We start from the raw sequence: 17,243 nt of genomic DNA, 5'->3' as shown, positions 1-17,243 counted from the left end.
CTGATTAACTTCGATCGCGAGTGGATGCCTATCGGTGTGGATGCCACACGTGCTCGTTTTTTTTGTGAATAAACAGTGAATGAGCTGCAATACCTCGCCACTAGACCACATGGGAATTTACAGTGTTGTGCAGTGTTAAGAAATTAGAATGTAGAGTGCAAAGGATCAACTGTGGAGTGCAAACTGGTGGTTGAAACTGGCATGGTGCAATTAACAGTGTGCAGTGTTAAACAATTATAACTCACAGTGCAAAGAATTACTGTAAGTGCAGCACAACACTGGATTACTGTAAGTGGTTCAAGAGCATTTTCACCACTGCCACAGCCTTAAGAAGGCGGCCACAGACCTGCTGTAAGTACCCTGGCTGAGGTACAGTCACTTCTAATTCCTCACTCTTTGGTTGCTTTTCATTTATTTTATGCTTTATGTCCATTATTGGTGTGAACAGGGTCTTAAATAGGTTTAAATAGGTGCTATGCATGTCCAGTAAGGAGTTATTTAGGTGGCTTTCACCAGTCCAGCAGGCAGGTGCCCACTTTCCGGACGAGACACTTTCCGGACATGCCTTTGGCCCTATTACATCGGATAGTTGAGGGATTACTATCTATCTATCTATCTATTGCCAGACGCCTCAATCCCGTTTGGGGTGGCCACAAACAAATTGCCTCCAAGTCGCCCTGTCCCCCGCCATTTCACTGCCCTGCTCCCAACTCACACCCCCCTCTCTCATATACCTCTCCACCCCATCCCTCCATCTCATCCTCGGCCTCCCCCTCCCTCTTCCCCCCTCCACCTCACTCACATACACTCTCTTCGTCAGTCTTTCACTCTCCATCCTCTCCACATGGCCAAACCACCTCAGTGTGTTCCTCATAACGCTTCCTATCACATCCACATCCACACCACAACGCTCCTTTATATCCTCATTCGTCAGCCTGTCTCTCCACGTGACTCCACAGGCTCCTCTTAAATAACTCATTTCCACTGCTCTCACTCTTGACTTGTGTCCTTCCAACAATGTCCAAGCTTCACTTCCGTACGTTAGAGTTGGTATCACAATACTGTCATGTAGTAACTTTTTCACTTCCATGCTCACTTCCCTGTTTCTTATCACTGCTTTCAAAGAACCAGCAACCTTTCTTCCCTGCTGTACCCTTTCATGCACTTCACCCTCCAAACCTCCATCCTTACTCATCACACTACCCAAGTACTTAAACGTACTAACATTTTCCAATTCCTCACCATCCAACCTCGCTGTACATTCACTAACTTCACCTCTCTCAAAGACTGTATATATTACTGTATATATATATATACAGTGCTCGTCAGAAGTATCGAGCGCCTATGGCAGGGCGCGCAATACTTATGGCCAAAAAAGAATCACCCGTTTTTGTTACTAAAAATTAAGCCAGATGTTTGCGGCGCTAGCATGATGCCACGGTAACCCAAGGCCTTACTACACGCTGGTTGGTTCCCATCTCAGTTGCCTACGGGCTGCCTAAGAAAGAGAAACTCCACCACATCTCCCTCTCTTATTGCGCCATTTTTTACCAAGTGTCCCGCAGTGTTTTGGCTTTCGCCACTTTGTTATGGCCCCTACCCGTGAACTTTTGAGTGAAATCAAATCACAGATCATTGCTCTAAAGGAGGCAGGCCACCAAATGAAGGAAATTAGTGAATTGGTTGGCGTTGCTCGATCAACAGTGCGTCGGTAGTGCGCCTGTTTTCGAGTGGAAAACAGTGGTGACGTTCCCACAAAGAAACCGCAGTCTGGTAGGCCCAGGAAAACTTCCCCGAGGTCTGTTAATGTTTTAAAACGTGCAGTGGAGTCTAATCCTCGTGTGAGTGCAAGGAAAATAAAGGAGAGCAACCCGGAAGTGTTTGGTGAGGTTTCTGTGCGCACAGTGTCTCGAAGGGTCCATGAACTTGGTTACACAAGTCACAGGCCTGTGAGAAAGCCTCTTCTCACACGTTACCAACGACTTCGTAGGCTTGCCTTTGCTAACAAATACCTTAACTGGGGTGAGGAGCAATGGTTGTCAGTGTTGTGGTCTGATGAGGCAATGTTTAGCGTTACCTATAACCGAGGAGCATGTTTGTACCAGCGCAAAGGTAGTGACCCGCTTGACCCACGTTACGTGGAAAGCACAGTTAAACACCCTCATTCACTCATGGTATGGGGTTGTTTTTCTGGTAAAGGTTTGGGGAAGCTTGTTGTGTTTCCCAAGAACTGCAGAGTGAATCAGGATGTTTATCTGGAGCTTCTGTGTGATCAATTACCAGAGTCCTTCGAGCTCACAGGTGCACGAGTGTTTCAGCAGGACAGTGCACCTGCTCAGAAGGCCAAATCGGTCACCAATTAGAGACTTCACCAGATCCTGTTTCAGAAATCTGCCACTAAGTTTGCTTCCGTCGCCCAGCTCTGATGTGGGATAAACACTGGAAAAGTAGCCAGTGCTTAATTTCTTTTTAATTTTGACACAATGTAAAACACCTCAAAACATATTTTACTCATCAAATTACCCAGATGGCATGATATGCTACAAAGAAATTACAATATGGGGGCCCTTTGATTATATATAATGTATTATAAGTGTCATTTTGTAAACTCCGCTTTCGTCAGTTTACTCATCTCTGTAAGCATAACATAGAGACAAAACCTAGGCAATTTTACTAGAACCATCCATAAAGCAAGATAACAGTAATTAAAATATTTGTCATTCGCTAGTATCCACAAAAGAAAATAGATGTGTAGGCGCATATTTAGCAACACCTTTCGATATGCCGCCCTGCCTGACGTATGACTTTTCCTAACAATACGGACCTTTTGGACGTCTTGGTCATCTTAGTAACAAGAGTCTAACATAAATAATTCTTTTAAATGTTTCCCTAACTCCACTGCACAGTTTAGTAAGTTTAAACTTCAACTCCTCGTACTTTATTATGATTATAGTGTCGTACCGAACTGCCATTTGTTTGGATTAATATGGCTGACTCACCAACTAAGCAGTCGTTCAGTACATTATTTTCAGAGGAACTGTTTACTACTTTAAAGCATGCTAAAACACACACATCAGAAGTCCTGAAAGTAATTTCCTTTTACCAACTGCACACGATTTATTCAAATATATGTAAACAGACAGCACACTATTTTGGTCACCAAGCTAAGATTCTCTGAAAGCCTGGTTATTCTTTCTTTACAGGTATATATATATATATATATATATATATATATATATATATATATATATATATGCGCTTGATTGAATAGGAAAAAATATTCCTATAAATAGCAGTATTATTATAAACTTAGTATTAGGTACAATTTCACAGGTCTTTAAAACACTGCAAAAATATTTAATCGAGGCTGGGCAACGCTAGACCACCTGGTGGCAGACTGCTGAAACAGGTTTGGTGAAGCCTCTAATTGGCTTCGTGACTGCGAGGTATCATTCTTGAAAGACTGGCCAGGCAATAGCTCAGACCTCAAACCAATAGAAAACCTCTGGTACCTCGTAAAGAAGAATCTCCAAGGGAAGGACATGAGCTCTCTGCCTAAGTTGGAAGCCACCATTCGTGACTCCTGGGACAAAATACCCCTCCAGCACCTCAAGAACCTCGCCCTTTCACTTCCAAGATGTCTCATGTCCGTGAAGAAGTGTAAAGGATACCCTACGAAGCACTAAAGGCAAATAAAATGCATTATTTATATGTTTTTTCAATGTTGAAAGGTTTGTTTCGTAGGAGGGACGCAGGGCGCTCGATACTTCTGACGAGCACTGTATATATATTATGGAGGCATCTGGCAAACAAGTACTGGAATCCAACCATAACTTAGCGTAGTCAAGCCTTCATACTGTCCGGTATGGCAGATAAACACCACTGATGTCATTGGTGAAGTCACAAGCATGTTCTCTATACCAGAGAAATCTGTATTCCCAACTAAACAAGGCATTTAAATCACCACCAACAAAATCGCTAACAAACATGAATCCTTCATTTTCTACCAAGAAGAATAATCCATTCCGAACAGATCAGTAAGAACAAATTCACTGAAATCACTGCACCCTTAAACCCACCTGAAGATGGTGACAGGCACATCCCCCACTTCATCTAGGAAAACACGGTCACACAGTCCAATCTCCTCAGGGGTGGGCTGCGTAAGTTTAGGAAGAATAATGGCACCAACAGTCTTACAGAGGCGGCGAAGGTCCCATTTGCTGGTTACACGCACAGCCATTATGTTATATTTGTTAAGGTAATGCAGTGCCAAATCGCCAATCTTGCCACCAGCAACAACCACTGTCACACCAGCATCTACCAGAGCCTTTACCTAAGGGAGGATGTAGAAGAAATAACTTAGTACTACTTCAGCATAAACTCAGTACAAAGATCACTGAATGACTACTTACATTTAAAATCTGACGTAAACCAGAATATTTCCAGTTTGCTGGAATGAAGCCGAGCTGTAACATCAAGGAACTGCCATCACCTCAACTGCCTTACTTCATCCTGGGAACTCTCAAACAGAGAAATGGAAAATTATTTGATTAGTACATCATCATCATCCAGACCTCCTTTCCTACCCTAGGGCAGCATGAGGAGTAGCAATGTCCAGAAAGCCCAAATTCACCCAATCCAATGGGTCACGCCTCCATTCACTAACCATTCAAGCCCCTGAAATCCTGGCTCCATCTGTTATGCCAAAAACATTCACCACATTCTGTAGCTTCACATAAACATATCCGATAGAGTCAATTCAGACCCTGTCACATTAAAAAGGGGTGCCAAATCCCTGATCATGCACTTCTCCTCACAATACTCATCCAGCCAGCTCAATCTCTTGTCAGTCCCCTAGTCTCACCGACTTCCAAAACTCTCCTCCTCACACATTCATCCACCATATTCCTCCACCTACTCCTTGGCCTACCTCACCTCCTTCCTCCTTCAAATTCGCTCAGATATACCTTTTCACCACTCTATTGTTATCCATTCTCTCCACATGACCATACCATCTCAGTACACTCTCTTTGATTCTGGTGTCCACAGACTTTCGCACTCTACATCTTTCATAAATCACATTATTTCATACCTCATTCATTCTCTGTACTCCACATACATGACTCAGCAGTCTCATCTCCACTGCTCTCACTCTTGACTTTTCATTTTCATGTCACACCATAATCTCACATCCATATGTTACAGTTGGCAATAACACTTCTTCATGTAAGCCTCATGCAGCTGAAACACTCAAGCCTCCGTTTCATATCAAGGCCTTTATTGCACCAGCTACTTTCATTTCTTTTGTCACTCTACTTTCCACTTCTTTTACACACTTTACTCCCTTTTCTATCACTGTGCCTAGGTATTTGAACTCCCTCACCAATTCCAGTCTCCCCTCATTCACTTTAACATCACACTGGGAGTCACCTTCTGTCTCAATAACCATCACTTTACTCTATTCTACACATACTCTCAAGGCATGACACTCACAGACATCAGCAAAACTCTGCCCTAATCTACAAAGTTTTGGTCCGGTATCTACAAGTAGTACTGCACTATCAGCATACAACAAATTTAAGACATTCCATTCATTACCAATGCTATCCCCCTCTCCATTACTCATGTTTTTACTTCTCTCAACACCCCATCCACATAAAATATTGAACAACCATGGGGACATCACAGAACCTTGTCACATGCCCACCTGCAAGTAGTACTGCACCATCAGCATACAACAAATTTAAGACATTCCATCCATCACCATTCATTACCAAAGCTATCCCCCTCTCCATTACTCATATTTTTACTTCTCTCATCACCCCATCCACATAAATACTGAACAACCATGGGGACATCACAGAACCTTGTCACACACCCACACCGATCGTGAACCATTCACTTAGATGCCCTCACACATGCTTCACTACCATCATAAAAACACTTGACAGCACACAGCAGCTTACCATCTACACTGTACATGCGCAGAACCTTCCACAATCCTTCTCTGTCTACTTTGTCATATGCATTTTCCAAATCCATGAATACCATAAACACCTTATAGTCCTTCTCATAAGCTTTCTCCACTATTTGTCTTACTGCAAATATTTGATCCACACATCCTCTGCCACTCCTGAAGCCACCCTGTTCATCACTCACTAGCACTTTTGATATCTCTCTTACTTTCTCTATAATAATTCTTCCTTATACCTTCCCTACCACACTCAATAAACTTATGCCACGATAATTCTTGCACTCGCTTTGGTCACCTTTATTTTTGTACAGGGGTACAATCACAGCCTTTTTCCACTCTGCTGGCACAGTTTCACTCATCCATGCCTTCTTATGTATCTCCAACAAGCATTTCATTCCACCCTCTCCACTACTGTACACTTTAGGAATGAAAATAATGACTTCATGTTTTACATATCTGATGAAAAAAACACAGTTCTATATATTCCATGTGCTGCACATGCTTCCTTTATCTTTGTCGATATTGGTTTCTCCTTCTAAAGGGTTAAAATAGCATCTTTTCACCAATACAAATGTCTATCAATAAAATTACTGTGTATGATCAGAACTGAGAGTGAAAAGCATGCTAAGAATAGTAGTGAAATTTGGAAAATTTCCATTCAAATGCCCTCCTGAAAAATTCATATATTTTAAAAGCAACTATAACCATTATGATCGTGATCCTGTTTTTCCACCAACAAATGGGACAGGCAGGATCGTGATACTTGATAAACAAACTTCGGAGCTAAGTCTGAGAACCACAGTAAATGTCCTCTAATCCAGCGACCAATAATCCGAAAATCCCAATACTCCGAATCTTCCAAAGCAATTTTTCTGAGTTTTATCTGTGGATACATCTGGCTTGTACTTGCTCTTGGACTTGGATGTACCTGCGTGCAACTATTCATCTACAGTTCTATACATTTCCAGGGAGTAAAACAATAACCCATATCATTTTAAGAGCTTAATTAATGGTCATGTACACTCACGATCACTGATTTCTGCTCAGGGATACCCCCTTCCTACCCCTAGATACCCAGGGAAAATGGTAGGGGGGGATGAAACGAGCTCCACCTGCCTGTACCCCAGCTCCCAACTCTCCCCATACCCCTACCCAACCCAACCCCCCCACTTGTCATTCTTAACTCGCAGTTACATCTCAAGCTAACCTCATACTTTACAATCATGGTCACATAATTAATACATAAACATGAAACATTAAGATGTGTAAAAAGTATATAATACAACTATGAACACAGTGCACCAAGAAATTAATGCATTATAACGTTGACAGAAAAATAATGTTAACAATGGCCATCCCATGCCTCATGCATTGTGTGTGTGTGTGTGTGTGTGTGTGTGTGTGTGTGTATGTGTTCTTACCTAATTGTATCTTTACAGGAATGAGTCAAGCTCGTACTGTCCCGTGTCTTAAACCAAATTTATCGTACATATCCTTAAATTTGTGAATTGTTTTGGCACACACTACTTCATTCAGTAGTGCATTCCACTGATCAATTGCTCTGTTTGGGAAACTGGATTTCTTTAAGTCTTTATCACCTCTCTTCTTATGCAGTTTTTTGCAGTGTCCTCTTGCTGATGCTTGCCCATAGGTTAAGTAATCATTTATGTCTATTTTCTCCTTCCCTGATATGCATTTATATAGCATTATCATGTCACCTCTTTTCCTTCTCTCCTGTAGTGTTGGTAGATTCAGTTTATTTAGTCTTTCTTTGTACCTTAGATCCCTAAAGCTTGGTACCCATCTTGTTGCGGACCGTTGAACTTTTTCAATCTTGTCAAGGTGTTTTTTGAGATGAGGACTCCAGACTACTGATGCATACTCCAGGGTTGGTCTGATGAATGATGTTATTATCCTTCTTAGCATATCTTCATTTATGTATGTGAATGCTATTCTCATATTTGCAAGCAGTGTATACATGTTCCGTACCTTCTCACTGATGTGGTCAGCCGGAAATAGTCTGTTATTGATAATTACACCTTGGTCCTTCTCTCTTTTGATGTGTGTAGGGTTTTATTTCCTAATGCATAATCCCAATCAGGTCTTTTTCCACTTTTACCAAACTTGATTACATGACACTTGTCCAAATTGCATTCCATTTGCCATGTATTACTCCATTCATGAAGTTTATTTAATTCTTCTTGTAGCTCTTTACAAGAGTCTGTGTTAGTAATTCTCCTTTGTATTTTTGCATCATCTGCAAACATTTTTAGATAGCTTTCATTTCCAGTGTTACTGTCTATATCATTTATATACACTAAAAACATGACTGGTGCCAGCACTGAGCCCTGTGGTACTCCACTAGTCACTTCTTTCCACGATGAGTAGTTTCCCCTTAGTACTGTTCTAATTTCTCTTTTTATGAGAAAATCTTGCATCCAACAAAACAGTTTGCCTCGAATTCCTCCTTGATGGTACAGTTTCCATAAAAGTCTTTTGTGTGGTACTGTGTCAAATGCTTTCTTGAACTCTAAATAGATACTGTCCACCCATCCTTCTCTTTCCTATATTGTGTCTGTTACTCTGTCATAGTAGCTCAACAGATTAGTAACACATGATTTTCCTTTTCTGAAACCAAACCGTCTTTCTGTTACCATATTGTGTTCTTCTAAATGATTTACCCAAGCTTTTCTTATGAGCTTTTCTAATACCTTGCTCACAACACTGGTCAGTGATACCGCTCGGTAGTTGAGTGAATTTTGTCTATTCCCTTTCTTGAATAAGGGGACAATATTTGCTTTCTTCCAAATATCAGGTAGTTTACCTTGACTCAATGATTTCTTGAAAATTAAAAATAATGGTTTACGTAACTCCTTTGCACATTCTCGTAGCATCCAACATGAAATTTCATCAGGACCATTTGCTTTTCTTCTGTCTAACTTACTTAACTCCTCCTGTATTACTTTTTCTGATATTTGTATATCTGGTAGTATGCGTGGGCATGCATGTTCCACATAGTCCCTCTCAAAATTTTTTATTCTGTAAAAACTGATTGGAAATTCTTATTTAGTGCTTCACAAATATTTTTCTCTTGTGTACAGGTGATTCCCTCATCCGTAATGGATTGTATTATATCTCTTACTTTGGTTTTGCTTCTGATGTAGCTGTTAAATAGCTTCAGTTGATTACAACTTTTATTTATGATATCCTCCTCAAACTGTTTTTGGGCTTCCCTCCTTATTCTTGTATAATCGTTTCTTGCCTGTTTGTAATTATTATATGCCCTTTCACTATTGTGTCTTCTGCATGTATTCCACAACAAATCTCTTCTTTTTTTTTTTTTTTTACATTCTGTATTGAACCATTTCTGTATTTTCTTATCTGCTTCTTTGTGCTTTGGGATGTACTTCTGAACTCCTATTTCATAAAATTTGCAGAATTTTTTATATACAGCATTTAAATCTTGTCCTCTAAGCTCATTTTCCCATTCAACTTCTAAGAAATACTTCTTTAGGTCATGATAATTTCCCTTTTTATAGTTTAGGCTCTTTTTATAACTTTCATTGCTGTTAACTATGTCAAATGCTATCCTGAAGTTGCAATTTAGTACTGCATGGTTGCTTTTGCCGAGTGAAGGGTGATATATTAAACTGTCAATATCATTTTCTTGCCTAATAAATATGAGATCTAGCATTGAAGGTACATCGAGTCCTCTTTTTCTGGTGGTTTCCCTCACATGTTGCGTTAGGAAAAGCTCTTGCACGAGATCCTGGAGCTTTTGGTCCCAACAGCTTTCTTGGCTTATTATATCTAGAGTATTCCAATTTATATTTGTGTTAAAATCTCCAGTTAGTATAATTCTTTCCGATTTCTCTTCCATTTTATGTAGTAATGCTCTTAAACTCTGAATTGTACTCTCTGCCAGGTCCTCATATTCGTCTCTTTCCCATGTGTTTGATCTGGGTGGCATGTACAAATTGGCTACAATTACTTTCCCTTCAGATGAGTTGATCTCTACTGCAATCAGTTCTACTTGTGAGGGTATATCTAGTTTTACCGGGTATTTCATTGACTTTTTAGATTTTTCTTAGTTAATATTATAATTCCTCCTCCTTTTTGTGTGTGTGTGTGTGTGTGTGTGTGTGTGTGTGTGTGTGTGTGTACAAAGCTGTTCACCCAATACACGAGGCTTGAGGTGGCTTTTGTTAACGTTTTTGTTTTACTGTAAAATTCATAATACACTAATTTCTTACTGCAGCATGTTGATAGTTATAATATGTACTTTTATCATATCCTAGCATTTAATGTTTGTACTGGTAGTAGGACCAGGAGTGTTAAGCATGAAAGCAGCTTGAGATGTAACTGCCAATATGATGGGTGGGGGGGTAGGGGTATGGGGGGGTTGGGAGCTGGGGTGGAGGAGGGTGGAGATCATTTCGTCCCCCCTCCCTTTTTCCCTAGATATACAGGGATAGGAAGCGGGAAGGGGCACCCCTTGGCAAAAATTAGTGATGGTAAGTATACATACTATTAGTGTTTTCAGAGGTCCCTCCCAATAGCCTGAAAAAACCAACAGTCTGAAAGACCCTCAGTTCCTTGCCATTTGGATTACAGGACTTTTACTGTATTAACAGAGCACCACATGAAACTGAAGTACAGTATAAAAACTGAAGTACTGAAGTACTGTGTAATCTTACATCTTCCTCCATTTTGTTCTCCTCACCACGTGAGAAGTTGGCTAGTTCATCAGCAGTTTGGATGAGGACAGTCCCTTTTGTCTCTGTAGTGGTAATATCAAAAGGGCAAGAATACACTGCCAACTTGGCCTTCTCTTTAGCAGTGACAGCACCCTCTACAGTTCGCCTGAAGACCATACCCTGAAATGCCAACACTATGTACCACATGCACTGCAAAACATTTTATTATTTGGTATACAATGACTGTAATGCAAAAAGTCATCAAATGCTTGGAATACATAATTTCATGACTTTAAGAGTAACTGGACATATGAAGAATTGATACCTTTGAGAAACAAGAAATAGTAGTAGTAGAAGTAGTAGTAGTAGTAGTTAGTAGTTGTAGCAGTAGTCAGTAGTTGTAGTAGTAGTAGTAGTAGTACATGATGAATGACTAAATGAATTGTTATTATTGGAAGCAATATTACATGTACTGAATTGCTACATGACAAAACCATCAAAATAAGATCATGGTGATCCTCTGTGTCAGACTTGGAAATGGATTATCAATTGCAGTACATGTACTAGTAATAGTAGTACTACATGATGACTGACTAAATGAACTGTTATTACCGGAAGTAATATTACATGTACTGTATTGCTATATGACAAAACCATCAAAATAAGATCATGGTTCCTCTGTGTCAGACTTGGAAATGAATTATCAATTGCAGTACAAACCACTAACACACTGCAGATCAATTTAACTTCTCTCTTACCAGGGTTGGGGGGGAAAAAAAAAAAATGAAAAAAATGAAAAAAAAATGAAAAAGCCCAACCCACCTTTTTTTTTTTTTTTTTTTTTTTTTTTCACAAAATACCCCCCAAACAACAGGCAAAAGTGGGTTTTTTCAAAGTTTACCTTAAATTTAAATAAAATAATGGTTCCGCTATAGATAATTATGAACAGCCCAATAAAATCTTATTTTCACACAGTTATTTGAATGAGGGAAATGAACACATTCATGTTTGGCTGTTATCCTTGGGCTGCCTGCTACACAGCAAAACATGCTTCAACATGACAGGCTTGACAGCACTGCACAACTCATGAGCTGGCAAAGATAAGTCCACACTACACAATAGTAGGAGAAGGAGTCATTTGCCTTGCGCTCTCCTTTCTTTGGTAATTATTTACTTGCATTTTTCAATCTTCTAAATAATTATTAATGAAAATTCTGTTGCATAAGTGATTTCACACATTATCTTAACAGTAATAATAGCTTTTGGTAACCAAATATTTATGCCCATAAAATACATCTGTTTTAAACACAAAACAATGTTTATAATATATTGCTATAGAATTATTGATATTTGGTAATGATATGAGACAACATACAGTATAAGTTAATTCCAGTAATGATTACTGCTATATAACAAATTTACCCCACTCCTTAATAAAACCAAAAACCATATCTGTCAAAAACAATTTTACTCAATTTTAAAACTTGCAAAATTAGAGACAGGTAGTGCTGGCTGTAAAGTCTGTATTCACCACATTACATGGGGACGTATAAAAACTGAATCTACTGAGAAGGAAAGCAATGTAAAAATATTCTTAACATGAAGAAAACTTTGACCTGATTTTCTGAAATTGCAGTAAGGGATAATGTTAGTATTTTTCAGGAAATATTATTATTTCATGTCGGTAAGTCATTTAGAAGAGAAGTGTCATTTTTATTTTATCACTGAGGCAAAGAATTGCATTCATATTTGAAAAAAAAAAAAAGCTTTGTTATATTGGTTGGGTAACATGACAAGACCCATAATATACTGTGACACAAAAATATTATCATTTCAAAAGAAGAGAGTATTGGTTATAAAAGCTATTAGAAGTATTATGAATAGTTTTGAAAAAATCAAAGATCAACATTCATATTTGCAAAGAGAATGTTTTACTTATGTCAATGACGAGAAATGTAATAAGTTTTTCTTTAATCACTAAGATTATGCTTCCAAGATACTGTAAATACTTGGCAATGTGTTTTTTTCACCAGTGAAATAGAATATGATTCATCAGCTATTATTTACTTCTGATATTGGGAGCAAAAATATAACCATTTAATCAAATAAAACTGAATTTATTAAATACAATATTTAAAAAAAAAAAAAAAAAAAAAAAAAAAAACGTAGAGTGGGTAAAATAGTGGTTTTTTTCAAGTGGGTTTTACTGAAAAAACCCAGGTGGGTAAAACCGGGTTACCCACCTTGGTGCCAACCCTGTCCCATACCTGAACAACTTCTGACTTGTGGATGCCTGAGCCCAAGATTTTACAAATGCGTATATTGTCAACGTTGAAAGTTGTTTTTTCAGGTAGGATGGAGATACAGGCTTGAGCAACAAGCCTGGCAAGGAAATCTTCATTTCCATACTGCTTGCTCATTATTGCTGTGCGAAGTGCCTTCGTAACCTGCCAATAAGAAAAGAAGCCATCACTAAATAAATTCAGCACATAAATAAAGTTAATATACAAATAAATAAAAATAAACTGTCAATATAGGAAGTCAGTGAATAAAGCAATCTAACCTTAAAACAGTATACCATCATGAATAAAAAGGATCTTGGCTATGGTTGCAGAGGATATACCCTTACCAACAATTCACCCAAAAGCACCTACCTCATTTACATTTGCAGCCTAACTGAACTTCACATTAATACAGTTCAAACCCTGAATGATAATAGGATGCTGTGCCATGTGTTGGCAGCATATGTGGGCAAAATATAAATTTCATTCATTCATCATCTAACCCAACCTTGCTCTATGAGGAGTGCAGGAGCCCGGGGCTATGCAAGTTGGTCCTAACATTTAAGATGAGAATGACCAGCCTCACTCATCCCTGAGTAGCACTATGTGAGCAACAAACCCTAACTACCCCTTGGATATAAATCTGCACCAGCTCAATCCAACTGGAGCACCTTAATTAACCACTAAACCACCAGGTGCCATAATTTGGTTATGTGGTTATCACCCAGTGTAGTAAACAGTTTCCTGGTGTACAGAAAATCATTTGGGTTGTAACTCAAGTGTAAAGACACTTGTAGACAGAAGGAAGAGAAAATAATGATGGAAAGAAAGACAGACGAGGAAGGAAGAGAGGAAGGGACAGGCACCTGAGAGCAGCACTACATCAAGTAAGTGGATGGTGAGTACCCCCATCAAATATACAAATTATTTCTTCAACAGACTGCTTTCACTTGTTTCATTTCGTTTCTTTTTTTAAAGGTTCCAACATGCTTGCATGCGTCAGCCTTGGTCACCTAATTGCAGCTTTCCACGCTGCACGATCCATTGCAGCCTCCCTGTTCGGTCCCTTAACCCTGAGGTCACACTTAATGACCTTGTCCCATGTCTTTCTCGGTCTACCGCTCATAACCCCATCCCCAATATTAACACTTCTCACCTTCCTCACCCAAATATCATCCCCCATCCTCTCCATATATCCAAACCATCCAAATCTACCTCTCCTCATCACAACAATACACTCCAGTCCCATCCTACCTCTCAACTCTTCCATTGCAAACCCAGCCCCCCCGGACCTTGCACACAGGGATGCACTACATATCCACCTAATCATTGTCATTTCTGTACGTCTGAGCTGGTGAATATCCTCCTCCTTTACTGCCCAGGTCTCACTGCCATACAGCATTACACTCCTAACACATGCTGCACACAAAGACCCATTAGCACGTAGGGAGTGACCTCTCAATGTCAGAAGAGGCAACAGCTCCCTGAACTTCTTCCAACCACTTCTCACCCTAGCCACAGAGCTAGCTCCAGCCCCACCTCCAGCACACAACATGTCCCCCAAATAACAAAACTCTTCCACACACTCAAGAGATTCACCAGCAAGCTCAGTCCTTTCACGCCTGACAATCTCCACCTGCTCTCCCCGACACACCGTACACATAAAATCAGCATTATCTTGCAGTCTACCCCTGATACCACTACATCTCTTATGCACCCATCTATCACAAACACCGCCAAGATAGAATTACTTCCCACGTCCTTGTGGCAAACTGCACATGGCCACTTTCCCTCGTCTTTGACAGTACAGTGATCAACCCTAGATATCATCACTTTTGTTTTATCTGCATTTACCCTTAAGCCCTTTTGCCCCATACCATCTCTCCACTTCCTAAAACTTTCCTCCGCCTCCCTTTCGTTCTCTGCAATCAACACCAAATCATCAGCATACAGCATCTCCCACGGGAGTCTGTTTCTAAAGTCACGTGAGAGGGTTTCAAGTACCATGATAAACAACATGGGACTCAAAACTGATCCCTGATGCACATCAACATTCACGGAAAACTCATCACTCAAATCTCCATTCACTCTTACCTGGGTGCAAGCACCCACATATATAGCCATAACCACCCTAACCAGCCACTCCTCCAAGCCAAGCTTTCTCACTGCCCACTTCACCACCTCTCTAAGGACTCTGTCAAAGGCCTTTTCAGAATCAACAAAACCAAATACAGATCCCTTCTCCTGCCAATATATTTTTCCCGAAGGTGTCAAACAATGAATATGGCATCACTGGTCCCCCTACCTGGCATAAACCCAAACTGCATCTCATCAATATTCACTCTTTCTTTATTCATACCTTCTAAAACTCTCTCCATTACCTTCATTATCTGATCTAAAAGCTTTATACCTCTATAATTTCCTCTTTCCAGGGCATCACCCTTCCCTTTATACACGTTTACAAGTTCACTCTTCAGCCAATCATCTGGGACAACACATTCATAAACAATCATATTTATCAGGTCAGTGACTAACCTCACCCCTATATCTCCTGAGGCCTTCAACATTTCGTCAGTCAACCCAGACACGCCTGCTTCCTTCCCCACCTTCATCCTGCCTATTGCCTCGCTCACAGTAGCAGCATCAAAGGTCAAGGGCCAAACACTGGATCTGCTGGCTCCAAACCTTCCCTGTCCCAGTCAAACTCCTCATTCAACAACCGGCTATTATGCTCTCTCCATGCATCTTTAATATCCTCAATGTTCACCACTACCCTTCCTTCATCATTCTTCACACACTGCTCACCTATAATATCTCGATTATCACTCTTCATCTGATTTGCCACCTTAAATATCATATTATTCCTTTCCCCATGATTTAGGTTATCAAGTAAAAGTCTCTGTGACTCAGACTTCACCCTGTATACCTCTCTTCTAGCCCTATGCTTGGCAGCCAAGTATTTCTCCTTGCTACCACCCTTCTTCCATTCCTGGAAAGCCTTCTTTTCTCCTTCACTGCAGCTTCTACACCTTCATCCCACCACCAAGTTACTTTATGTCTTGGTGGTCCTCTTGTCCAACCGCATGTTACATCAGTAGCTCTCAAGAGATTGTTCTTGAGGGCTCTGTACTGTTCATTAATCCCTCTGTCTACAGCTCCCTGTTCAGTCACCACTCTCCTCATCTCGCTACAGAAGGCATCCCTTACTGCTTGGTTTTTCAGCTTCCATATTTTCCTCCCAGGTACATAAGTCCTCTTTTTCATCACTCGTTATTTAAGCACCATATCACATATCAATAGTTTGTGCTGCTGCACACACTCCTCACTTCCTATAACTTCAACATCCCTCACTAACCTCCTATCAGCCCTCCTAACCAGAAAATAATCTATCTGACTGCTATTTCCCCAAGATTCATATGTAATTAACCTACTCTCTCTTTTCCTAAAATATGTGTTGCACACAATCATGTCCGTTGCCTCCCCAAACTCGAGTATCCTTTTCCCTTCCGCATTCCTTATATCATACGCACATCCCCCATGTACTCCTTCATAACCTTGTGCTGCTTCACCTACATGACCATTTAAGTCCCCTCCCAAAACCACTATCTCATCATCCCGCATACCACCTACTACACATATTAAATCATCTCAAAATCCATCTTTCTCTGCTTCATCCAATCCTGCCTGTGGAGCATATGCTGATATAACTGCAACTATCTTTCTATCGAATAGAATTTTCACTACCAATATCCTATCACTTACTCTTATAACATTCATAACGTATTCCACCCACTTCTCCGTAACCATCACACCAACACCCTCATATCCGTCTGTCCCCCCCTGCCAAAACAACTTACAGTAACAGTCCTTCCCAACAATCTTTCTGGCTGATCCACCCCTGTACCAGACTTCCTGCAAACATGCCACATCCACCCACCTCCTACTGAATGCCTCAACAACTTCCCCCACTCTTCCCCCTCAAACTTCCCACATTCCATGAACCCACCTTCATCCCCCTGGGTGATTTACTGTCCTCAGGCTTGCTTTGAAACTTATTCTTGTATTCTGTCATAGTCAGGATTAAACAAGGGGGATAGACATACCACAGGCCTCACTCACTGCACAGTCCCAGGTCCAGGCAATGGATCTGGAACACCTAGCCCACCAGCTTGCCAGTGGCTGTGGTAGTGGCCTCGAGGCACCCTCCAAGTGCGCCTTGGCACTGCAACTATCCCGCCATTATACACCCACTGATAGGGCAGCTTCCTGGGGTGCTACTCCCAGGTTCGG

At 40.4% G+C, this 17,243-nt stretch overlaps 1 protein-coding gene across 1 annotated transcript in view; it reads right to left on the bottom strand.

Moving 5' to 3' along the window:
* Window positions 1-17,243, bottom strand: part of CCT8 (chaperonin containing TCP1 subunit 8) — a 196,929-nt gene that overhangs the window by 101,779 nt on the left and 77,907 nt on the right. The window contains exons 4-6 of the mRNA XM_080276213.1: window positions 12,939-13,118; window positions 10,672-10,851; window positions 4,080-4,333 (exon numbers count right to left, since the gene is read on the bottom strand). Coding sequence (XP_080132339.1) covers window positions 4,080-4,333; window positions 10,672-10,851; window positions 12,939-13,118 — 614 coding nt within the window. The remainder of the gene's footprint in view (window positions 1-4,079; window positions 4,334-10,671; window positions 10,852-12,938; window positions 13,119-17,243) is intronic.

This window comes from Coenobita brevimanus, chromosome 64, assembly GCF_032717465.1.
Source record: "Coenobita brevimanus isolate Jiangsu-jjx chromosome 64, ASM3271746v2, whole genome shotgun sequence".
NCBI classification, from domain to species: Eukaryota; Metazoa; Arthropoda; class Malacostraca; order Decapoda; family Coenobitidae; genus Coenobita; species Coenobita brevimanus.
The sequence above is the reverse complement of the archived record's forward strand: the minus strand, read 5'-3'. Positions and strand labels throughout refer to the sequence as shown.